General features: G+C 31.3%; 6 protein-coding genes across 6 annotated transcripts; all 6 read right to left on the bottom strand.

Moving 5' to 3' along the window:
- Nucleotides 1-163: 163 nt before the first annotated feature.
- Nucleotides 164-2,103, bottom strand: A4 (apolipophorin-III-like protein). The gene is made up of 2 exons (XM_029313408.2): nt 1,757-2,103; nt 164-622 (listed from the first exon to the last, which is right to left on the bottom strand). Exons 1-2 carry the CDS (start codon nt 2,045-2,047, stop codon nt 311-313), a joined length of 603 nt encoding a protein of 200 aa, XP_029169241.2. The 5' UTR covers nt 2,048-2,103; the 3' UTR covers nt 164-310.
- Nucleotides 2,104-4,906: 2,803 nt separating this feature from the next.
- On the bottom strand, nt 4,907-6,994 carry LOC114939216 (uncharacterized). The gene is made up of 2 exons (XM_029313465.2): nt 6,845-6,994; nt 4,907-6,442 (listed from the first exon to the last, which is right to left on the bottom strand). The coding sequence occupies exons 1-2, from the start codon at nt 6,899-6,901 to the stop codon at nt 5,396-5,398; spliced, it is 1,104 nt and encodes a 367-aa protein (XP_029169298.2). The 5' UTR covers nt 6,902-6,994; the 3' UTR covers nt 4,907-5,395.
- Nucleotides 6,995-8,627: 1,633 nt separating this feature from the next.
- Nucleotides 8,628-11,745, bottom strand: LOC114939217 (uncharacterized). Its single transcript, XM_085483925.1, has 3 exons — nt 11,362-11,745; nt 11,168-11,272; nt 8,628-10,662 (listed from the first exon to the last, which is right to left on the bottom strand). The coding sequence occupies exons 1-3, from the start codon at nt 11,728-11,730 to the stop codon at nt 8,743-8,745; spliced, it is 2,394 nt and encodes a 797-aa protein (XP_085340051.1). The 5' UTR covers nt 11,731-11,745; the 3' UTR covers nt 8,628-8,742.
- A 1,616-nt stretch (nt 11,746-13,361) lies between these two features.
- Nucleotides 13,362-14,532, bottom strand: LOC114939218 (uncharacterized). Its single transcript, XM_029313467.2, is given in 4 exon segments — nt 13,362-13,524; nt 13,527-13,587; nt 13,772-14,070; nt 14,311-14,532. Coding segments are annotated over 4 exon segments (567 nt in total). The 5' UTR covers nt 14,497-14,532; the 3' UTR covers nt 13,362-13,503.
- A 781-nt stretch (nt 14,533-15,313) lies between these two features.
- Nucleotides 15,314-20,119, bottom strand: LOC114939177 (uncharacterized). The gene is made up of 5 exons (XM_029313412.2): nt 19,968-20,119; nt 18,760-19,180; nt 17,782-18,587; nt 17,118-17,499; nt 15,314-16,921 (listed from the first exon to the last, which is right to left on the bottom strand). The coding sequence occupies exons 1-5, from the start codon at nt 20,080-20,082 to the stop codon at nt 16,567-16,569; spliced, it is 2,079 nt and encodes a 692-aa protein (XP_029169245.1). The 5' UTR covers nt 20,083-20,119; the 3' UTR covers nt 15,314-16,566.
- A 783-nt stretch (nt 20,120-20,902) lies between these two features.
- On the bottom strand, nt 20,903-23,552 carry LOC114939178 (ess-2 splicing factor homolog). The gene is made up of 3 exons (XM_029313413.1): nt 23,169-23,552; nt 21,903-23,061; nt 20,903-21,409 (listed from the first exon to the last, which is right to left on the bottom strand). Exons 1-3 carry the CDS (start codon nt 23,173-23,175, stop codon nt 21,115-21,117), a joined length of 1,461 nt encoding a protein of 486 aa, XP_029169246.1. The 5' UTR covers nt 23,176-23,552; the 3' UTR covers nt 20,903-21,114.
- Between the last annotated feature and the right edge of the window lie 47 nt (nt 23,553-23,599).

Genomic DNA, 23,599 nt, shown 5'->3' with positions numbered 1-23,599 from the left:
TTTAATGTGAGAATCCTAAAAGAATTTATAAGATAAGATTAAGTTGTACAATTAAAATTATTATCTTAGTAATGCAGCAAATAGTATATATATATATATATATATATATATATATATATATAACAACAATAATATAGGTTTAAAAAAGATAAGAGAGGATAAATGAGTTCAAGTGCTTTTATTAATAATCATTTGTTAATTATTTATGATATAATGTGAAATTTTGCTTGAGTATAAACTCAATTTTTCCGCATGTGTTTACATTCAAGATGTTAGTGCACGAGTAATTCACTGTGTGATCTGTTTCATTTTATGGTTGTGGCGTCGTGGCTTGCTGTAATTGATTGTTCAAGTTCTGAGAAGCCTGTACGGCAAGGTTTATCGCTTCTTTGGTAAACTTGGCGATACCCTCTTGCACTTTTGCGGAGTTCTCGCTGATAGCCTTAGCGGTATTCTCGGACTCTGTTACAAGAGTTTGGACACCCTCCTGGAACTTGGTACGCAACTGATTAACTTGTTCCGTAGTCTGGGGATCATTTATTGTTAGTCTGTCGGCCATTTGAGACAGTTTGGTCTGCAGATTCGACCAAATATTTTCCAATTCCGGGCTTTTGGTCTTGATCTAGAAACCGACAATTTGTCATGTAATCATATTTTAGACTTTAAAGGATAAAGTTTCAAAAAATAATTAGTAATATCGAAGGATTTTTGAAAATGTTGATAAAATAAATAAATATAGGACCAATAATAAATAAATTTTAAATTTTATAAAATCACTTATTTAGTATCTAGCAAGAAAATTTTATTATAGCACAAACAAAATATGTCGAGATAATGATATTCTAAACTTCCTGTTTTCGCTACATTTGTTGTTTGAATTACTGAATTTGTTGACCTTCGATTGTGTGATATCATTTAAGCATTTTTAATTATGCACAATCGATTGTAGTGAATCGTATGTGCTAATATGTTGTCAAGTATAAAGTACGTGACTTTTTGACATTCTTTAGTAGCATTAATATAGTGAGTAATTTTGTTACATAATTTTTAATGTAAATAATTTAATGAGAAAAAAAGAAGAAAATAATGTTGCGTATTTACGATTTGCACAAATTCTTACATTCTGCAAATAGAAAAGAATAATAAGAAATGTCAGTAATTTATCATTTACTTGTGATTGTTTTTATTTGTTTACAGTTTGTTATAATGATACTATGATTTTTTAAAAGTCTAACGCATCAAAAAATATTTTATCGACTTAATAATGTTTTATGAATAGAAATATATAAATTACATTGTACATAAAATTCTGTTTTTATTATAGTTATATTTATTGGTTGTCTATTTTTATAATTTATCTGTATATTAATTATCTCTTGTGGATTGACTTAAAACCGGTCGAGTTTTTCTCTTGCTAATTTTTTCAAATTAACAAATAATCCTCTACACGTAGAACGATGCGTTGATTTTTTGTTTCTAATTTTGAAAATGCGTCTTTATGTAGAAGATCTCGCGCGTTGAAACTGCAAACAAATACTTAAGTCAATCTTTATCTCTATATGCATTGCGAAATAAAGAACAACCATATAACACACATTTAATAAACTAACAATTTTTAAATCAAATCGAGGTATCGAAGTTGCTTTATGTGTCTAAAGATTCACTTTTACGATCACGACGTTACAATAAAATATATTCAATACGAGAAGCAAATAAAATATACTTATATTATACGTTTATTAGTATATCTGCTCACCTCTGCGGTCATGTTCTGTAGGTAAGTATTGAGATTATTAGCGAAATTGTTGGTGTGCTCTTGTAAGGTATTCATAAACTCGCTTTGGTTGGGCAAGTTTTCTTGTATATGTTTCTGGAGCTCGGTACCCAAGTTAGAAATGACATTCTTGGCTTCCGTAAAATGATCAGCTAAGGTTGATTCTTGAGATGGAGTGCCGGTTTGCTGGTTTTCGACATCGCTGGCTGGTACAACCTTGCTCTCGGTTGCGACCAAAATGACGGCTAGGATACATAGGGCTAACCACTTCATCTTGATGTTTTCTTCTTGGTCGGTTGGAAAACGACTAATGCATAGGATGAACGTCGCACTCCCTTTTATAGGCGTTTCTTATCGAAGAGGGCAACGTGCTTATTATCTCATTTCGACGACAACGACCTGCATTTTTCTTTACATTTTGACGCTACATTTTTCTGAAATACTTTCTAACGAAATTTATGCTTGTTCCAAGAAATTCGATGTTTACTCAGACAAATAGATGAAGGCGAACCTAAATATTCTAATATTTTAGAATTATTTATAATTATATTTCTGGGTAACTGTTGCTTGTAAAGACAAATTTAAAAGAGAAAAAATGTTTATTGTTATATATGCAACGAATATTACTTTATTAGTTATGATGACTAAATTAAATTAAATTTTTTTGAGAATTTTAATTTTATATTAAAAAGTAATATTATATGTAATTTTATAAATAACGCTATATGGAATTATAGATTTATAAAGTCATTAAAAATCACAATGAATATTATTTGTCTTAAATCATTATCATTATATATTATATTATGTTCAACGACAGTCAAGCGACAGTCAACAAAAAATACACATTAAATAATAATAAATTATTTTTTCTTACAAATGCATACGCAACAGCAAATTTTGAAGATTATGTATTTTAAAGTATATTTTTTTAAATATAAATATTATATAATGTAGTATTTTTTCATAAATGTTTTTATAAAATTTCGTGAATTTTTATAAATAGCGTCAAAAGCTACGTTTGTATCAAATAGTCTCTTATAATATAATATCATCTTGATAATTTTCATTTATGGTTTTAATATTTAATAATTTTTTAATAATTAATATATAATATAGAGGTGGTATAATTATCTTAAGCTCAAGTTACATTTTGGTTATTTTCCAAATAAAAATAATAGAATAATTTTCGCAGACGATTATGTTTACTAAATAAAGAATTAAATTCTTGTTAATGCATTGTTAGAATGCAAAACGATTATATATAAAGGAATCAAATACGGAAAGCATAGAATAAATAGGATCATAATTACTGACACAGTGTAATTTGAAGATAAAGTTCTTAGTATTTGCTAACGAAAATATCAAGTCAAGGTTTCCGATCAACTTTTAAACGGTTTTTCTAATTCTGAAGTTTTTCTATCAGTTTACATGATAAGAAACATTTTACCGATAAAATGCTTTTATACACTAATCCTATCAGCACATGTTCGAAAATATCCAATTAACATCTGGATGTCCTCTCAATATTTTTCAAACATGTGTGCTGATAGGGAACAATAAGATTTATACAATTTAAGACTTAGAAGAAAATCTTGCATGTGAAAAAAATGTCTTGAAAGAAAATTCCATTCAAAAAATATTTTATTCTTTTAATATAAGATTATGTTTACATAGCAAGAAATGATCAAATCGATGTCGATTCGTCATCGAATCGATGTCAAATTGGTCAAATTGACGTTGAATTGACGTCGATTCGACCGATGATTTCTCACTGGAATTCTGTATTTTCATGACGTCTTATTTACACGATATTTACATGATGTTTTACATTCTTTATTCTCATATTATCTTTTAGCTTGCTAATTTAAAAAATGTAAGAATTGAGACAAAAGTTTTTTTTAATTTAATCTAAAATTTAGTTTAATATTTTCTTTTGTTATAATGGCAAAGATGTGTTTTTATTATTTAAATGCAATTTATAATATGCTTTATCTAACACGATTCGAAATAAATCGACTGATTTTGGACGATCCCGTAGAAAGATCAAAGTTCAAGGGGAGATCAAAATTATTATCAGTTTTAGTTGGTATTCATTCCTCTCGCGCTTGATGAGACATTACATCAACCGGATAAAGATATGTTCTAGCAAATGTACATGTATATGTGAGCGTGTGTGCGCGTGTGCATATATGCACACATGAGTTGCTGACTTTGCAATGACTCACATTTTTTTGAAAACACATAAGGGGCAAAGATAACAATTTTTTCAAACATTGTTTGTCTGGCATCTTATATTTAATCTGTATATATATAGAGAGAGATTAAATATAAGATGCCGGATATAATAAAATATAAGTTTGAAGACCACACTTGTATTGTAAATTATACTTATATATTTATCTAAAAATTAATTGAATTAAAATAAATATCTGTTTTATGTAATATAAAATCAAACTCTTCAATCTGGATCAGAAAAGTTCAATTTTATCCCACTTTTTTCATTATTAATATCAGAAAGATAACTTATTTCCTTGTAAGAGACAATTGCAAAGTTGTCTATTATACATATTCTAAAAATATAGGTACTATAATATACATATTCGAAATATACATATTTATATACATATTCGAAAAATATATGATGTTTACAAATTTGTATAAATGAGATATATTTGAGAAAGAATTTGTGTGTGAACAAAAGCAAATTCTCTTTAATTTCTTAATATATAGCGAATATATTTATTTCATTCACAGCTTATCTATTAAGTGTGCAAACACACTTGCATATATAGGTAAAACAGTACTTGTGTAATTTTTTGTGTAATTTTTAGTGCCGTTATTTACTTTTAATTATCGTTGATTATTGAAAGCTTTAACTTAATTAGCACGATTTTCACGAAATCTTTACGAGTTATTGCTGCAATTATAATGCTTTTTTCTTTTATGAAAATATATATCAAACAGTGATATATATATATATATATATATATATATATATATATATATATATGACTTGTAAATCAATTTGAAACTGTAAATACTTACAATTTGTTTTGGACATTATTTAATAATGTGGAATGAGTATAAAATGATTTTATTTATATATGTCTTATAACACACACATGTATATATATTGTATAACATTTCTTTATTATTTTATTAAACTTTTTAGTACATGTCTAAGTCAAGATCAACCTCATTACAATATTAACGTATACATGATCCTCATCTTTATCAGTAAGTGTTAATTTTAATAAAAACATTACATTATTTTATGAATAATGTTGTCGTTGAAGTAAAGACGCTATACGAGAGAAAACTCGTATACGATATTTAATCAATATATTGGTACTTTAAAATCTGAATAACATGAGATATGTTGTAGACTTTGTTTATTAATTTGAATTTTAGCTCAGTAAAATTAGAAATTATCCGAACAATGTTTGAAAAATGTGACGTCTCCTAAACATATAATTTTGGTTGAATATAATTTAAATTACATTTCTTGACCACATAAGACTTATAATTCTGTCAAATCATTGAGAGTATTCTTGATATCTTCCGTTATATTTTTCAATATTTCATCAATCTTTCTTGTTTTTTTTTGTAAGAGAACATTTATCCAAATATTTTGCCATCTCGTTTCGGTAGCAGGTCTTTGACATTGTTCGTCATCTTGTTGCCAATATTTTCTACTTTTGTTTTTACGTCTTCAGCCTTGTCAAACACTTTATCTGTGACTTTCTTACCCAAATCGAGTGGTCCTCCTAAGATTTTCTTAACCGAACTGACGAGTTCATCCGCTAATTTCTCGAGGGAATTTCTGATACCACCTACGACAGTTATAACTTTCCCAGTTAAATCTTCTATCATAGTTTTCATTTTGTCAGCGTTTTCTTTAAGTTTTTTAGGAATTTCAGTTAATAGGTCCTTTACTTTGCCGAAGTTTGATTTCAAAATCTCTTCTATTGTTTGTATACCATCTCTCGTTATGTTTATAGCAGTTTTAAGATAACCGTCTAGACGATCTTTCACTTTTTCAATGATTTTCTTCAGTTCGTCTACAAACTCTTTAACTTTCTTATCAAGTCTATCCACTCGCGCTTTTATTTTTTCAGTAATACTTTTCAAGATTTCTTTAGTGATTATGCCTTGTAATTTCTTTCTTATATCGTTTATTAGCTCCGGCACTCTTCCTTTCAGGTTTTCGACTGCGTCTTTGAGTTTTTCCGCACGATTGTTTACATTTTCGACGAGCTGATTTATATGTTTTTTCATAGTCTCACGTAACTTTTCTGAATTCGCTTTTGCTTTCTCTAAGAATTCTGTCAACTTCTCTATACTTCCATTCTTCAAGTTCTCTGCCTCTTTAGAGAATGTTTCTAGAAATTTCTTAGATTGTTCTAACAGTTTGTCGATTCCTTTGTTTACCGATTCTTTAATTTTATTCAAATTTTCATTATTAAGAGCATCGTTGATGCTATCACCGATATCTTCAACTTTAGCCAGGGCATATTGGACATTTTGCTCGGACGTTTTTTCAAGAAGTGTCTCGAATATCTTTTTGATTTTGTTTTCAAAATTTTCCATTTGTTCTCTGATATGATCCACGATTCCCTGTACCTCAGGTTGCAGATCTCTTACATTTTCTGGCACCGGAACGGCCTAATAAGTGATTAATAAAATGATTAATAAAATAATAAAAATTATTTATATTTTTATGATGTAGAATGAAGCATTATGTAAATGTAGTTAGTAAATATTGTATTATGTTATATTCATAAGCTATAATATTATAAAATCTAGAGTTAGAGCGTATAATAAGCAAAGTAATATACAAATTATATATAAAATGTATAATGTATTAAATGTTATGAATAATGAATAATTATATATAAAGATTATTCAAATAAAATAATAATTAAAATTAAAATGTCATTATAAAATTACATTAAAAGATGTATTAATCGCGTGTTTAGATTCAAAATTTGCAAGATTTAAAATTTATTAATTTCTAATCATAATTATTGTTTTGAATGTTTTGATCGTCCTTGGGTAATAACTTACCTGGCTCATGTAGCCCAGAACTGCCAGCACGGTTACTAGTAGAGCAACTCGCGCCATCGTGGTTTGGAAAAAATTTGTGTAATTCCAAGAGAAGGTCCGTCCAAGAAGAGAGAGATCAAGATTGATCCACAGTAACGATCACTGAAACGAATATGCTTATATATATTAGCCGAAATTTGTTTACTGTGCCTGTTGCAGGGTGCCCAAGGTTTTATTTTAGCTCTTATTTGCCATTATTTGAAATGTTGCACTTGTACTAACTTTGTTAAATAACGTCCTTGTATGATAATGGTAACATAATGAATTCAAATGATGAATGATTAATTATTGATTTGACGAAATCATGCCAGACGTTATAACGCTTGACGTAACATTTCTTTGTACTGGCGAAAAATATGATATATTTTTCATTTTCGAATCATGTACAAAAAGAAGAACAGTTAAACAAATATCTTCTCAATAATTTATTTTAATCACGCTTTAATTTAATTGATGACGTATATTTGCTCTGACTTTAATTATTACTTGTTATGTTAATAACTTTTTCAGCGTTTATAAAATTTAGATATATTTGTAAAAATTATTAAAAAAATTGTGTGTAGAAAATTATCATCTCTCAGAATACATAATTTGACAAATCGACGATAATACATATTAAAACAATATAATTTATTTTTGTACATTTATTATAAAGATACTTGGACCAGTAGTAATCATTACCATAAACAAGCTTGGATCTTTTTCTTTTATTCTTTTCTCATTTGTTTCTCATGTCATATCATTGACTTCATTGCAATAATTCGTCAGCGAATTTTTTCAGTTTGCTTGCGAAAACAAATTAATTGCTAACAAATTATCTAATTAAGTAACAATTATATATGCATTATATGGCTGTGTTACAAATATGTAACAATTACATATTATACCTTATCTGTAAGATACCTAATTTCTAATGTATTTACAAATTTATAAATAATTTAATTATAACATTATAATCTATTATTATAATAAGATGTATTTTTGTACCATTCTTTAAATATTCTAATATTTTAGTAAATATAAACATAGTAAAATCTAATTTCTTTTTATTTATATTTTTAAATTTTAAAAAATACTTTCAAGATCAAAATACACCAATAAATTTTTTGTATGTTAATATCAATTATAAGATGAGGAATGGAAAAATTATATTTTTAATCATTAAAAAGAAAAAACGTGTTAGCAATTTATATAATAATTTTGAAAAAAGGTGCTTTTTCTTATCTTATAACTGTCATATCTTTTAGATTTATATAAATCATATAGTAAATTTTTCTTTTATTTTTTCTTTATTTTTAATTTCAAATCTAAGAAAACTATTCGAATGTTCTGTTTCTAGTAGATCAATTAATTGATCAATCAATTTTAATTGTAAAATGAATCACGATGTGTAATATGCGATAAATGTATTAGATTTGCTCTATGTGCTATTAAAATCATTGCGATTAAAAACTTTTATCTAAAATAATTTTATATGATTCTTTCTTCACATGTCTTCTGTTTAATTTTACACATTTGTGAAAACAAATATTGCCAATATTTTTTACAAGTTACGCATATAAAGTATGTTTTTCCATCTGATTTAACTATACAAATTCCCGCAAGTGTCTCAGTACAAATAAAACAGTGAGAATCAGCTGTTTTGCACATAATGCAAATTTGCGAATCGCGACATATTCAACGTAATATTAAGATGAAAAAAACATAACAACATTCAGATAAGATTATGAAAATACCAACGTCATTAATTTTCAGAATACATCTTTATTTGAAATTGGTCGATTACAATTACTTGGTATATACATGTTGATAGTCGATAATGATTTAGGACTAGTTATGAGTTATATAATGTGTGAAATCTAAAGTGTGTAACGTAGCAGAAGAGGATTATTGAACTTTCGGATACATTCGGGATCCCTGAAGTCCCTGGGGAAGAGGTTCCAGACACGTCCACCATGACGGAACAGGGAAGCGCGCAACTTTGGCCTGAGGAAGCTGAAACTGATCGGACTGGTGGCATCCAACACGCGGCCTACCAGGATCGCCTTGTTCCTCAAGGTGACCGCTATGAGGTCACCCGGTGTCAAATAATCGTGGCCTATCGCACCGACGACGTGTTCTCTGGGCAAGATGAAATTAAGGCCGCCCGAAGAGAGAGAGCTGGCCGAGCTGGCCGCGGCGGCGCTTCCGGAAGCCGCCGATGCGGCGGCTGTCGCAGCGCTAGCCGACGATGGAGAGGCATAAGAAGGAAGGATCACAGGACGGATTCGTTGACGATACAGCGGAATTCTACCGCCGAGATTCACATCGAGTCCTCCGTATCGATTGGCGAGTAGGCCGTTCGAAGAGATGGGTCCTCCGTATCTGTACGGACTGGAAACCAGACCGCCGTCTGAAGCTGAAGCTGAAGCTGCAGCGGACGCGGAAGCGACTCCTCCTGAGACGCCAACTTCCGGCGAGGCCACGGCCACGCTCGAGGAACTACTCTCGGACACCGTGTTCTCGATGGTCTCCGAAACGAGGGGTGTGCAGGGCACAGCGGATTCGTAAAGTTGCGGGGTGACTCGGTAGCTCGATATCGGCGAGGCTGATGCCGCTGCCGTTGCCGCTGCTGTCGCTGCAGCCGCGGCTGCCGCACCGGAAGAGGAAAGAACTGGCGAGACTATCGTTGGTACTGCGGAAATCAGGGGTGCCGAAACCAACGGTTGCGTTTCGACAACGCTGGCACTGGCGGATGCTGCAGAACTCACGGAGCTCGCTGCACTGGCCGCGCTGGCTGTGGCCACCTGTTGTGGCCAATAGTTGGCAACCAGGGAAGGTATTCTGTAGAAACACGAACGTAGACTGCCCCAGTATGCTGGGATGTTAGACAAGTATGAAGTCACTCTAGAGTACACCGTGGACGTGGAGATGCTCGTCACGCCAGTCCTGATCATATGGGGTATTCCAGACGCGTGGTAGCCACCGTAGATGCCACGGAAGCAAGATAATATTTCCGCCAGCGAGTTGTGATAGTCTGGGACATATGCACCGCCGTCGGCGACTGATGCTGTTGCTGTTGCTGTCGCAGCAGCTGACCCTGCTGACGCCGCCGCTGCCGCTGCGGATGCTGTCGATGCGACCGATCCACCAAACTCCTCGCATGGAAGTGCCGTACCAAATTGATGCAGATACCGCAATCTTGTTAGTCTAAGCTGAAGCAGTCTGTCTCGCAAATTCAGACCCAAGTGATGTAAGCGGAAGAAGTGTCCGACAACGTAGCGAATATGTCCCCAAAGCAGCTCGTGTATAACGTGCTTGACTTTGAATACGACGTGTAGGAGTCGGTGAATAGCACGGCCAATGCTAGGGAACGGAATGGCATCTCGGCATATATCGGGAAGGAGCAACAGGTGATGAGGCGCTCTTATGATGTGGAAAAGAAGTCGTGGGATACGATAAAGGAAGAAGTGTAAGAGGCCGCGACCTTCGACGATGACTTCCTCGGCGATTAGTGGTCCCAAGGTGAGTCCGGCTCTTAAGTTTCGTACAATAATCAGTAAGTAGTGCCACAACTTTCTTATCTCGCAGAAGAATTCGTGGATGACCAGACCTGACGAGTGCCCGTGACCATAGTCGAAGGCCTCAACTTCGCAAGAATGAGCATCCAGATCGTCCAGAGGAACAGCATCCCACAAATTACCTCCCACGAGATTGCTAGATGCGGCTGCAGCTGCAGCTGCGGATGCTTGACGTTTCGGTAAATTGCTAAATTTCTTGCTGTCAATTTGCGTGGCATTCTGTAAAAAATGTCTAATTTTAATATCATAGCATCTTACTTGTGATTAATCGTAATTATGCAGAAAATAAGAATAGTTGTTATTTTGGATTTTTTAATTAAATCTGTCTGTCGCAGAATGTAACATATGAATCATAATATATTTATCTGTGTCACAAATCAACTATAGTATGTTGGAACAAATTTTATTTTTAATTGAATATCACTATGAACAATTTTAATTATTATTTTTTAAATTTTATTAAAACTTTTTTGAAACATTAATCTATCCGAAATTACATTTTTAAGTTAATTCTTTTTTGTGAATGTTGAATAATGAAAAATGTTATACAAATAGATTTTAAAAAGAAAATTGAGACTGAATGTACTTTAAAAGAATATCATTAAAAATAACTTTTCTTTTCACTTAAATACATATAGTTATGTTTTTTTAAAAACTTGCTAAATATAAGGAATTTCACATTGAAGTTTTATATATTATAATGCAAATTTTAATGATCAACTACCTCAATCTCTTGCAATTGTTGTAGCCTCATAGCAATATCTTGCTCGTCCGCGAGAATGAATGCTTGGATGAGATCTTGCATACTCCTGTATGCAAATATATCATTCTAAGGAAAGAAAAATAGAGAGCATTAGATTTATTCTCGTTTCAATTATCTCGTTTTCAATTGCAAATAATGTATTATATAATTTTTACCTTAGCATCTTCTTCACCATCTTTACTTGTTTTTGGCTCTTCGGTCTTCCTGTCATCTTTCGTTTCTTCCGCGATCGCCCTTCTGTCGTGGACGGTTTGGGATTCTGATAATTCTTCCAATTCCAAAGGATCAGGCTTGTTTACGTAATAAGCATTTTCTTCTCTTTTTTCCCGAAGAAACGGTTGTAACTCCGGATCAAAATTATTTTGAAAGTCCTTAGATGTATCGAAGTCTTCTTTAACGAAAGCCGAACTCAAGGACAAGGATGCCAAGAAGGCGACGGCCAAAACCGCAAATATGTTGTACGTGTTCACCATGGTGAGTTTCAATGGGAACTCGATGATTCTAGCAGCAATAGGCTGCTTCATATACCCTGAAGATTGTTATTGTCATATTCAGATTCGGCACGCTGATCGTGATGGAATCAAACAACATTGGAGATTGTTGGTTGACAATGATCGATAACTGAGATACGTGCCGATGCACGTGAGATTATCCATGATCTCATCTGCAACTTACATTGTAATCAAGCGCACGATTTATAATATTGTGATTCGAAAGATTATTAATGCGATAATCTTGGCGCATTCGTGTCCGTGAATAATCGTGAAAATTACTTCTCCCTTTCGATCAAATAAATATACCGATACTTCGTACGTGCAAATATATACATACATATACCTGTATATATATATAATATATATATATATATATATATATATATATATATACATACATATATATATGCAGCCAGAAAAATTGCAAGATATTATTTGACTTTTTTTTTTTTTATATACATATACATGAATATGACGGGATATTTTAGTATTATTACTGTAATATGAAAAAGAATAGTGCTTATTTTTCGAATAACAGGTATATTGCTTCTTAAATCAATTTTTAGTCTAAATCTTTTTTTAGACTAATTAATAATATTATTAAGATAAATATTAAACTTTACATTTTTTTTTACATAATTTAGGGCATAAATAAGTCTTTCAAAGTTTTTACTAATTGTAAGATGTGTAATTGTAAACACTGTACTATTTTATAAAGTGCTTTAGTATATTTCAATTTTTGTCACAATGATATTTTTAATAAATTATTATATGGATTATTTGGATTATTTATTTTTCTTTATATATATATAAAGAAAAATAAATAATCCAAATATTATATAGCAAATTAATACATATTATATGTACAGGAATCACATATAGAACTTGAGAATTGCATTAAAAAAATATTAATCTCTATTCCGTACAACGAAAAATAAACTGAAATTATTAATTATAATAACAGGTATTTGTATAAATTTAATATGAATTTTATATAACAAAACAATTATTTTCATTATAATGAGCATTATTTATATATAATATTATGATTGAATTTATCCAAATACTAATATTGTATATGAATTTTTTCTTTATAGATTTATTTATATACATACATATATAGGACATATATTTATTTGTTAGAATTTCTATTTACATATTATATATTGCTACGTTTTATTTCCATAAAATAACATTTGGTTTTATGGTTTTTTGTTGTTATGTATATTGCATACATTGCAGACAAATGATGTATGGTTAAAAAATTCGTACACGTAAGCGAATTCTAATTCTTCTTCATGAATAAGGATAAACTCATATTACTTGTACGGCAATCATTGCATTTTATTTTATCATTGAATTTGCATTTTATTTGAATTTGATTTGATTCTTTTATTATATTTTATCAAGTATTACGTATTAAATTTAAAAAAACATATATGACACATAGCAACAATTTTATACGTGCAGTAATGTTAAACAAAATAGATTTAAATAAAAAAATTAAATACATATATATATATATATATATATATATATGTTAAAGAAAATAAAAAATAGTGAAAATTGAAATTAAAAATCATGATAGAAAGATATATTCAATATAAGGGATACAAGGAAGAGTAAGAAGAAACGAAGGAATATTAAAAATTAGAATCACATATCATTTAAATTTTTTTATTTTTTATTTGTCCAAATATTATGTACTTCTCACATTTTTGTAAGTGGTACAGCTTTATCAGACGTTTCTTCATGTTTTATAGATTTTACTATCTTGCTTGACAGGCACACTTCGCAGGTGCTTCACAAGCAGGAATTAGAACTCTATCAATTCTACTGGTGAGGCCTGTTAAAAGTTTAACGGGTTTTGGTGTTGGTAGCTCGGTTCTGAAATGAAAATAAATCATATATATGTATTTGATAAAAAAATATTCTCCCTAGTCATATTTATTGTTATGAATTTAAAAAGTTATATTGTTACTGATATAAACATTTTACAAACAAATTCCAATAATCTAAATGTAATTTATTCTTTGTTATTAATATGAGACAAAAATTTTAGAATGCTCACGGAGTTGGCGAAGGTGGCACATAAAGATCAAAATTATGACTCGTTAAAATTGGTACGGATGGAGACGGTGGAGCCTGGGTGTTATACACATAAGATTTTCCTCGATAAGGATCCGGCTTGACTATCTCTTGTACGGTTTCGACGGGCACTTCAGGTACTTGTATAGAAACTGAATATTTTGCTTGCTGTGACTGATAGGGGATCGGTTTATCAACAATAACTTGATAGTTTAGCTTAAGTGGCTGATAAGTACAAGGTGTAGGCAAGCTTAATACTGGCCTGACAGGCTCTACGGGTTCCTGTAAATTATTTTGGATACAAGGCTTATTTATTATAATGTGAAGATCAAAAAATATATAGCTTTACATTTATATTTTTAAACTATTATAGAAAAAGAAAAAATTGCAGTTAAAAGAATTAAATTTTACATTTTTTATTGTCATTAAATCATTACTTTAATATAATGTTTTTTATAAGACATATGGAAATTATATTTATTTAATTACGTAATGTATGATAAAATATTAATATGTGTGTACCTCGATTTTAACAGGCAGATAACGTGGTGGATGGCACGGCTCGCCATATGTAACAATTTTAACTCCGTTATATGGCAATTTGTAAGATAATCCACAAGAAAACCTTAACTGGAAATAAATGCCAATGATGAAAAAATATTGTAATTTACGGATTGCCGTCATCATCGCAAGGATTTTACAAGACATAAACTGTTCTCCAACCTATCGCGCTGCTAATATAGATGTGGGTTCGTCAAAGACAAGTATGTAACATATTTCCTGTTTTGATGTAAACGCAGTAAAACTCGAAATAATAATAAAATAATAATATCTTTTTATTACGTGTCGCGGGACCGGAACTTATTGTTTGATTAAAAGGTAAAGGCACGTACTTTCCTTCGTGCGTGTCTACACGCAAAGTTCCTCGCTTCCTGTTTCATCTTTGAACTTGTCTTGTTTCATTAAAAAATCTTGCAATGATAAAAGAATCCTTATCTCAATTTCTATTTTAAAAAATCTTATATGTATTTAAAATATATGTTCATTTACATTATGTTATTTGAAATATTTTAAAGTAAGAATTTTTTTCAGTAGTTTTACACTGTAATAAAAGCAATTTTTGTGTACCGTAGTTAATTTTTTTAAAGATATCAGGTTCATGTTTAGTGTTTTGGATTTATACGACTTTACATAAATTAATTCTTTTATTATTCGTTTTATAAAATTATATATTGAGAAATTAGAAATTAATATTATTAAAAAATAAAAATAATATATAAGATGATAATCGTAAAATATTTGCTTTTTGTTAATTTTAGCATAATATGATATTCATAAGCTGAATGACAGTATTTTTATTTATTTATGTGTGAAAAGATATTATATAATAGTTTTACTTAAAAAGAAGTCAATATTTAAATTTCGAAAGAAGATTTTTAATAGATGTGTGTCTCTTTAAAACAGATATATTTTTTCTCATATATATTTTCATATTATTAGGAAAGATATTAAGAATAATCACATATACGATAAGATAATATATTCTGTATACATATATTGTACATCAAGATAGAATTCGCATCCTTAAGTGCTGTCATTTACATCGTAAATTAATATCTCATTCATTCGCAGTCGTTTTGTTCAGATCTTCGTTCATCCTGCTGCTTATAATTTACGCCGCGTGTATGTACCTAAATGAAATAAATCAAAGCCCGATGTATGCATACGCATCGTAAATTTCACGTGTGCGTTTGCGAGAAAAGAAAAGAAAAAAGGAAGACTGTCTGTATAAGAGGAGCACGAGAGAGAATCCGTAGCGTATCTTTAAATAGCGACCGCGTGCGGGCTCCGTTCCTTATACTCTCAGAGATACATTATGTTTCCTTCGTGACCATCATCGTGCATCACCATGTGGTGCTTCCCTTTTCCCGACCGAAACACTTTACGACGTGCTGACAGTCATGTTTTAGCCAGGAAAGCTGAAGGAAGATCATAAATCTTATTGGATGTTACCATGCGCATTCGTAGGCGATAGACAGAAAGTTATCCGGCTTTTAATAAATCATTTCGACGAATCTTTTATTATTTATACAAATATATTCTATTTATATTAATCATAAATTTTTATATCAGATTATTTTGTTGTAAGAATTCTTTTATCGCGCGTTTATTTCGATGAATATCTTCTAGTATCATAAAAATGCGACCATTTGTATGACAAAAGATGTATTTTTATTTTTTAATTTATACTATAAACTAATGTTAAAGATAAATAGCGAAATAGAGCATAGAAGAAAAGTTTGATATTTATATATTGAATCGATACATTAATTCAATATTAAATAAGATATATTTAATATTTCGAAGTTATAATGAAAGAAATATGTTAAATTAATTTGAAGTTTATAAGAATATGATTTGATAGAATAATACAATTATCTTAATTAATTCTTCTTAGAATAAGTCTAATCTAAAATATACTTTGTTAGAAAGTAGATAGTTATAAAGTATAATTGTTTAAGTTTTTTCATCTTTTCGCAAATCAGTAAAAGGATGCGGGGAAAAGGATTTTATAATTCAACGATTTTTGGTTCTCTCTTCTCTCGTATAATCGCTATATTATCTTAACATAATGACATCACAAAGACTCAGGACTAGGACTAGTATAATATTTTTGGAGGTGTCCACGTCTTTTCGCGTTTTAAATAAGATTCATCTCGATGATCACGAATCGTCAATGAAACAATTTGACATTTCTTGTTTTCTAGATATAAGAGATCATGCAACCCCACACGGAAGACCGTATTTCTTGGAAGAACTTCTTAACCTGGCAAATATCCCGGACGTCGAGTCCTCGGCATCGTCATCTTCAAAGCTGCGTTCGTCATCCTCGTAATGACGAACGTACACTTTCTCGACGTCTTTCTGGATGTCATCCTCTAGTTCGCCTTGAGTTTTTACGACCTCTCGATTGATTACGATGCTACCGGGAACGTAATCGAGAGCTGGTGGTCCTACCGGAGCGCAACCTTCAGCATTATCTTCAGCACCGAGCGTGTTGATAGAATTCGTTAATTGGGAACTGGACAACTTCTTTGATAGGGCTCCGTAGATTGGCGCATATCCTAGGTCGCTAAAACGAATTGTACATCGAAATATGTGAGTATTATAAAAACAATTATTTATTTAGCAAATTATATTAAAAAAAATTTCTGATGCGTAAATATGCAAATATTTAACTTGGACCAGCAATTAATTAATTAATTTTAGATATTGATAGATCACTTGATATTAGTCAAACGTTTGCTAAGTATTTTTTTTCAACTTACCCGTATGTAATAAAGTTTCCTTGCTGTTGCTGCTGCTCGGCAATTTCCTCCTGATGTATTCTTTCACGTTCGATAGCTTCGAGCTCGGCTAATTTAGCTTCTTCATGTTCGTCATAAGTAGTGACGATAACGGGAGCTACTGCTATCGGTTTTAGTTCTACGACGGGTTTATCGAGAATTTGAAGTTTCTCCTCAGGTACATCTAATCTTTTCTTGTTGGACACGGTTTCAGTTGGTATTGTTCTATGACCGAATGCCAGCTTATCTTCCGGCACGAATAGTTTTTTTTGTGCTACGATACGCGGGAAGATATTTCTGTATGCCAAGCTAAGCGAAACCGGATCAGCAGGTAGTTGAGGGTACGAATAGTCTTCGGGAAGTTCTAAAATAAATAAATGTATCATCTTAATCTTGCAATCTCACAAATATAATTATATGTATATTATAAAAATTTACGTAATAATTAAAATTAATTCGAATATATATAAATTAATCGATTGTCTACGAATAATTATAATTTTAATAGAATTTGAATAGTAACATATGATTATTATTAATTTCATACAGTTTTAGTTCTTTGATAAAAAAAACTCAGAGATAGAAAATCTTCTAATTTTATCTTTATTTTTGCTTCATTTAAAATGATATATTTTATGAAACATACCCGCGTAATCACTAAAGTCGTCGCAGTTAGATCTGTAGCTTTCAGCCGATCCTCGAGTAACTTCAACGCCATTCAATGATCCAAATTTGTTTTTATACGTCCCGTAACTGCTGATTGTGGGATTTAATTGTACCGTGGTGCCTGCCGAGGAACCTGCATATCCTGCATATCCACCATATCCTGCATATCCTGATCCGTACGCACTGTATCCAGCCGAACCGTATCCTCCAACTTTGCCAGAGCTACCATATCCTACACTATTTGAACTACTGTATCCTCCAAGACCACCTAAGCTACTGTATCCTGCGCTGCCTGAGCTACTGTATCCTCCAAGACCACCTAAGCTACTGTATCCTGCGCTGCCTGAGCTACTGTATCCTCCAAGACCACCTAAGCTACTGTATCCTGCGCTGCCTGAGCTACTGTATCCTCCAAGACCACTTAAGCTACTGTATCCTGCGCTGCTTGAGCTACCGTATCCTCCAAAATTGCCATATTGAGCCGTACTGCCTGCATTACTGAGAGTATATTTACCGAGACTATTTGCGCTAGCAAACGCACTTGCGCCGTTTAATTGACCGAGCAATTTACCGGATGCCGCACTGGCACTGCTAGACGCGCTCAAACTGAGTTTTTTCAAATCAGCTTCATCGATCTGTCCATTGTGTACATCTACGCAAATCTTCTCAGAAGTAGGAGGGGTACATTTGACCTTGCTAGGATATGCCGGTGTCACTTTGGTAATCACTTGGAGTTTACCATTTTCAAGTTTGTTTGGGTAACACAGGTCACCGATCGGCGGGAAGCTGTCAATAAACAATTATTATAAATTATATTATTAAAAAAATAAATAAATGTTAAATATGTAAAGTAGCAGAGATTAATCTGTGTTATCAAAATTCAAGATTTTCACGTAGAAACTGCAATACATGGTATAATTATATTAATGAATGGATAAATGAATGCAATATAAAATACCTGGGTACTATTTGTTTATCAGTATTGGAGGACAGAAGATCGCTAGTCTCCAGAGGTTCGGATTTCTTTCCACATCCGCAGCCGGAACCGGAACTCGCACCGTTTAAGATAGGATTCAAAGGAGAATAACCACCGATCAGACCTCCAAGAAGACCGACGGAAGATGAGGCACTTGAAGAACTGGTGCTATATCTGTTGCTACTACTACTACTGCTGCTGCTGCTAGTACTAATTATTCCGCTATTCTGAGGGCTGCACCCGGAAATTACATTAGAATGGCTTTTGGATCCTAAGGACAATCTTCCAGCTGCTTCGCGCACTAATGCAGCTTCATTGATTGCCTCCGGTGATGCATATACCAGCGGTTTTTGCACCTTCGCTGCTTTCACCACTATTTCATTGCATTTGCATGCATTGGTGCCTGAAAATTGAAGGTACAAATATCATTCATATTCATATTATTATATATTCGTATCATGTCATTTATCATTATCATATATCATATTGTTTTTATACGTGATATTATGATGATGCGATTATGTTTATTATTACATGATCTTATTTATTTTTAAAAATCCCTAAAAAATCCTTTCTGAGTAACTAAAAGAAAAATATAAAAAAAGACGAAATATGTAATATAAAATAGAATTACATGAAGAAATATAACATTAACAGATTAATAATTATTTTAAATTTTTACATGATGCATGACTTACACAAAGTAACAATAAATGCGCAGAATGTATGTATATATATACGCTCAAAAGTCGAAAGTAAAAGCAATGATTTAATCAGTAAATAAAGAATTTCATACTTATAAAAAGAAGTTTTAAATAATATAATAGAAAATTATTTAATTAACTTTTGAATGTACATAAACATATTTTTGTATAAGTGAAAATAAATTAAATATATAATAACATTTGTTAATATATAATTAATAATTACAAAAGTATAAAAAATATGATAAAGAAAAAATGATTTGTATAATGGATATATAATGCATATTGATATTTATTTGAAGATAAAAATTAAAAAATATCGATTATAAATTTATAGACAGTTATACAAAGATAAAATCTATAGCTTGTTTTAGATATATTTCAAGAAATTCTGATCACTTCGAATGGAAAGAACTGCACGTCGCAATGATAAATTAGAATGAAATGAGAGTTAATGACATGTGCGGATGAGTGCATTTTACATACCTGGACCTAAACTTCCGCAGGTGTGTTCTGATGACTTGATTGTACGTGCCTGGACGATAGACGTGGCCGCTATCGTCAGGAGTAAGGTAACTTGCAAAATCAAAGAAGACCTCATATCTGTCTCAATATTCTCTCTTTCTTTTCCTCCTCTCTTTCTCGACGTTACATTTATATGAAAAGTTGCCAGCTTTCCGGCGACCGATTTGTTTTTGTAATTAATAAACAATTACTGTTTGCGCGGATCCGAACACTTCCTGTTGCAACGTTTACGCGATGAATTTATTTTGACTTTACCGCCGCTTCCTGAATTCGCATGTTCCGCTAAACTCGAAAAAACGGCATTTTATAGTTTCATCGCGTTTATATTCCTCGAGAAATATCATAATCATTTTGTAGAGGAAACGAATCGTGTACGGTTAACAATCGGATAATTTAATTTCCGTATTTGTATGTGTAATTAATAAACGAAACGCGAAGATGCAGCGGAATAAAAATAGATAATATGTATACGCATTTCGGTGAATGATGAAAGAATTAGGTCAAGGTCATTAATTATGCGGTCAAACTTTTTTATATTACATATATATACATTGTCAAACAAAAAATTATACAAATAAGATAAATTTATTATATAATGATAATATTGATAAATTATATTATGAGGAAAAGGATATAAAAATATAAGATTAATTATAGATTATAAAAACTTTTATGTAGAATATAAGACACTTTTTTTACATAATACTTTGAAAGTATATATAAATGAAGATATTTTGAAACTTAATCCATATTCGAATAATATCAATTAAATTTTCAAACTAAGAAATTTTTCTCTTTTATACTTTTCTTTAATAAATCTATAAATAAAAATAAAAAAGTATTATATATATTCAAATATATCAATTAGGAAATCGTAAAATCAAATGACAAAATAATTGGTAATCAAGCAATTATAATCAATCAAATACAAATTTGAATGCTTTGTACATATTGTATGAAAAACATTATAGTTAATCATAAATATTATAGTATACATGAATAATCTCCTTAATATTAATATAAACAGCCAACAAACGTGGTATTTATACATTGTCCACATTCTAGACAGACATTTTTACACTTTTATACGATCTTCGAACATGAGTTTTCATTTGTTAAAAAAATCCGACGCTCGTTGCCGCTGCGGAGGTAGATTAAGTAAATTATCAGTAAGTACGGGTCCTTGTATCCGTGTAGTATTCGTTTCCGATTTTTGGGAGATATTTTGTTTAGCTGGCGTGATTGCACGAGGCGTGTTAGGTGTCCTAATGCCTATGGACGGAGTCCTCGAGAGTGTTCGTCGGGGCGATGGTGTACTCGATATCCGGAGTTTTTGAGTCGCTAATCTTCTCGCGGCAGGAGACATTGTGCTCAAACGATCTATAGTTGACCTTGGTGACGGACTGAAAAGAATTATATTTCTTGTGATTTTTTATGTAAAAATGCATCATACAACATGTTTCATAACTTGCTCAACCAAACAAAAGATAATTCTGCATACAAAAAAAAATAATTTCTTTTAATTGTTTCAAGTTTAATGTTACAAGATATCTTATAATTATAAAAGAGTCCATTTTTTATTTGTATAATTTATTTCAATCACTTTCCATATTTAAAAAATTTAACTAAAAAAATCTACTATTTTCTTTCTTTCTAGTAAAAATTCCATCAATAAAAATCTGGATAAAATTTAATAAAACTTTAAAGATTTAAAAAAAGACAAATTATTTAATTTGTGTCGTGAATTAAAGTATCTTTCCATAAAAAAAAGTTTTTATTAAAAGTTTCAAATAAAAATAATTCTTTAATTTCATAACAATTTAATTTAGCAGAATTATGTCCTTTTAATATGGAATAGTTTTGGCACATTGACACATTGACTTAAATATGACTTACGTGGCTAATGATTTTCTAGCTGCTTCTAAAGCTTTATTCTTCCGATCTCTATGCCTTTCGCCAGCTTTCTCAGCCAACTGCAATGCCAATTGCTCTCTTTTCGGTGGTTCTGCTATTCTGAAAGATGGACCTTGACTTGTTCTTAGCAATGGAGTGTCACCACCATCCAATCGGAAAGGTGTCCCCTCAATCTGGCCCCATGTCATCAATGGGCTTTCACACTCTCCTGGTCTTGGACTTGGTGTCGCCACGAAACTAAAGCCATTTACTCGTGGCGTCGCATTCCTGACAACTTCTTTGCCGTCCACACCAATTTTACCATCGTTAGCTCTAGATTGTGACTTGGCCAATTCATTAATAGTTTCCTTATTTTGTTGCTCATTAAAAGGATTTATCCTCAGTCTCGTGTTTTCATGCATTACAGTCTGTTTCTTTTTAGCTAACTCTATTTTCTCTTCAACTGTTAGTTCCACTCCATCGGGAATGTACATAATATAATTTTTATTCTTATAAGCCCAACTGTCTACTTGTTTGGGCCTGGAGTTTGATCCTTCAATTGCTAGAACATCAATCGGAGATTTGTCGATGGCGAGCCACGCTTTCGATTTTTCTTCTGCCTCATAAAGCCAGGCATACTTCAATTTACGTTTATTTTCTGCCTCGACCATCATCTCTTCAAAACTAGCATTATCTTCGCTTGTGTGAGAACTCAAATAATCATCGAGACCGGTTTTATTTTCTTCTTTGTTATCTTTCTTCACATATTCAACAGATGTTTCCTGGGACGATTCTTCAGAGGTACATGGCAATTCATCCGACTCAACTCTACGTGGAGTTTCAAAAGTTGCTGGACTAACTGGCCTTTCTGTGACAGGTCGACCAGAACTATATTTTGCATATAACTCTCTCATTCTCTTTATATCATTCTGCTCTAAAGCATCCAAATATTCATTTTGTGCTTGTAATTTTTCTAAATGTGGAAAGAAGTCCCTTTGTATTATTTCACCCATTTTTTCGATATATGTGTCCTCATCTAAAATCTTTGGTTGAGTGCTTTTACTCTTTTTCGCATATCCAACAGGCTTCTTAAATATAGCTACATCTTTTATATTCTTGGCAGCTTCCAGAGCTTTAGAGCCTGGACTATCCATAATGGAATCTAAAAGATTAAAATTAATATTATGAAAGAATTTAAATGATAAAAAAATATTAAGAATTTTTTTACTATGTAAAATAAAGAAGAATAATTATGTTTATATTACTTACTACTCATTTTAAAGAACACTGCTGATATAGGTTATGTAAGAGAGTTCTTGTTCAATATTGTTGTTACGAAAAGTATAAACATTTATGAGTACAGAAAATGTTCTTCTATAGTATAAATATATGTAATGCAAATCTGTACTTTTTAAATCACGTTATGTTTCTCTAAATACTTCGAGTTTTTAATTATGAAATTGTTTACACTCTGCTCTCATACACTTAAGTGATAGATTTATTAATTTAATTGCACTTTTGATATATGCTCTCAATTTTCACTTTTCGATTTTCCTTTTTTTCTGTCAATTATACATGTATATATCTTATTTTGCAAAATGATGCAAAATGATGCAAAGAATCACATGATACAGCTGAGAAACCAACCTCACTTATGTCATGTCAATGAATAGAAAGTGACATTACCGACATGTGATAAT

This window comes from Nylanderia fulva, unplaced genomic scaffold (genome assembly GCF_048542155.1).
Source record: "Nylanderia fulva isolate GAGA-0341 unplaced genomic scaffold, ASM4854215v1 Scaffold28, whole genome shotgun sequence".
Taxonomy (NCBI): Eukaryota; Metazoa; Arthropoda; class Insecta; order Hymenoptera; family Formicidae; genus Nylanderia; species Nylanderia fulva.
The sequence above is the reverse complement of the archived record's forward strand: the minus strand, read 5'-3'. Positions and strand labels throughout refer to the sequence as shown.

Coding starts and splice junctions, on each gene's coding strand:
- A4 (XM_029313408.2), bottom strand. CDS start 2,047: ATGAAGTGGTTAGCCCTATGTATCCTAGCCGTCATTTTGGTCGCAACC. Junction 623..1,756: donor TACAGAACATGACCGCAGAG/GTGAGCAGATAT, acceptor GTCGGTTTCTAG/ATCAAGACCAAAAGCCCGGA.
- LOC114939216 (XM_029313465.2), bottom strand. CDS start 6,901: ATGGCGCGAGTTGCTCTACTAGTAACCGTGCTGGCAGTTCTGGGCTAC. Junction 6,443..6,844: donor TTCTGGGCTACATGAGCCAG/GTAAGTTATTAC, acceptor ATCACTTATTAG/GCCGTTCCGGTGCCAGAAAA.
- LOC114939217 (XM_085483925.1), bottom strand. CDS start 11,730: ATGAAGCAGCCTATTGCTGCTAGAATCATCGAGTTCCCATTGAAACTC. Junction 11,273..11,361: donor ATGGTGAAGAAGATGCTAAG/GTAAAAATTATA, acceptor TTCTTTCCTTAG/AATGATATATTTGCATACAG. Junction 10,663..11,167: donor AACAATTGCAAGAGATTGAG/GTAGTTGATCAT, acceptor CATTTTTTACAG/AATGCCACGCAAATTGACAG.
- LOC114939177 (XM_029313412.2), bottom strand. CDS start 20,082: ATGAGGTCTTCTTTGATTTTGCAAGTTACCTTACTCCTGACGATAGCG. Junction 18,588..18,759: donor GATAAACAAATAGTACCCAG/GTATTTTATATT, acceptor GTTTATTGACAG/CTTCCCGCCGATCGGTGACC. Junction 17,500..17,781: donor CGACTTTAGTGATTACGCGG/GTATGTTTCATA, acceptor TATTTATTTTAG/AACTTCCCGAAGACTATTCG.
- LOC114939178 (XM_029313413.1), bottom strand. Junction 21,410..21,902: donor GCTAGAAAATCATTAGCCAC/GTAAGTCATATT, acceptor AATTCTTTTCAG/TCCGTCACCAAGGTCAACTA.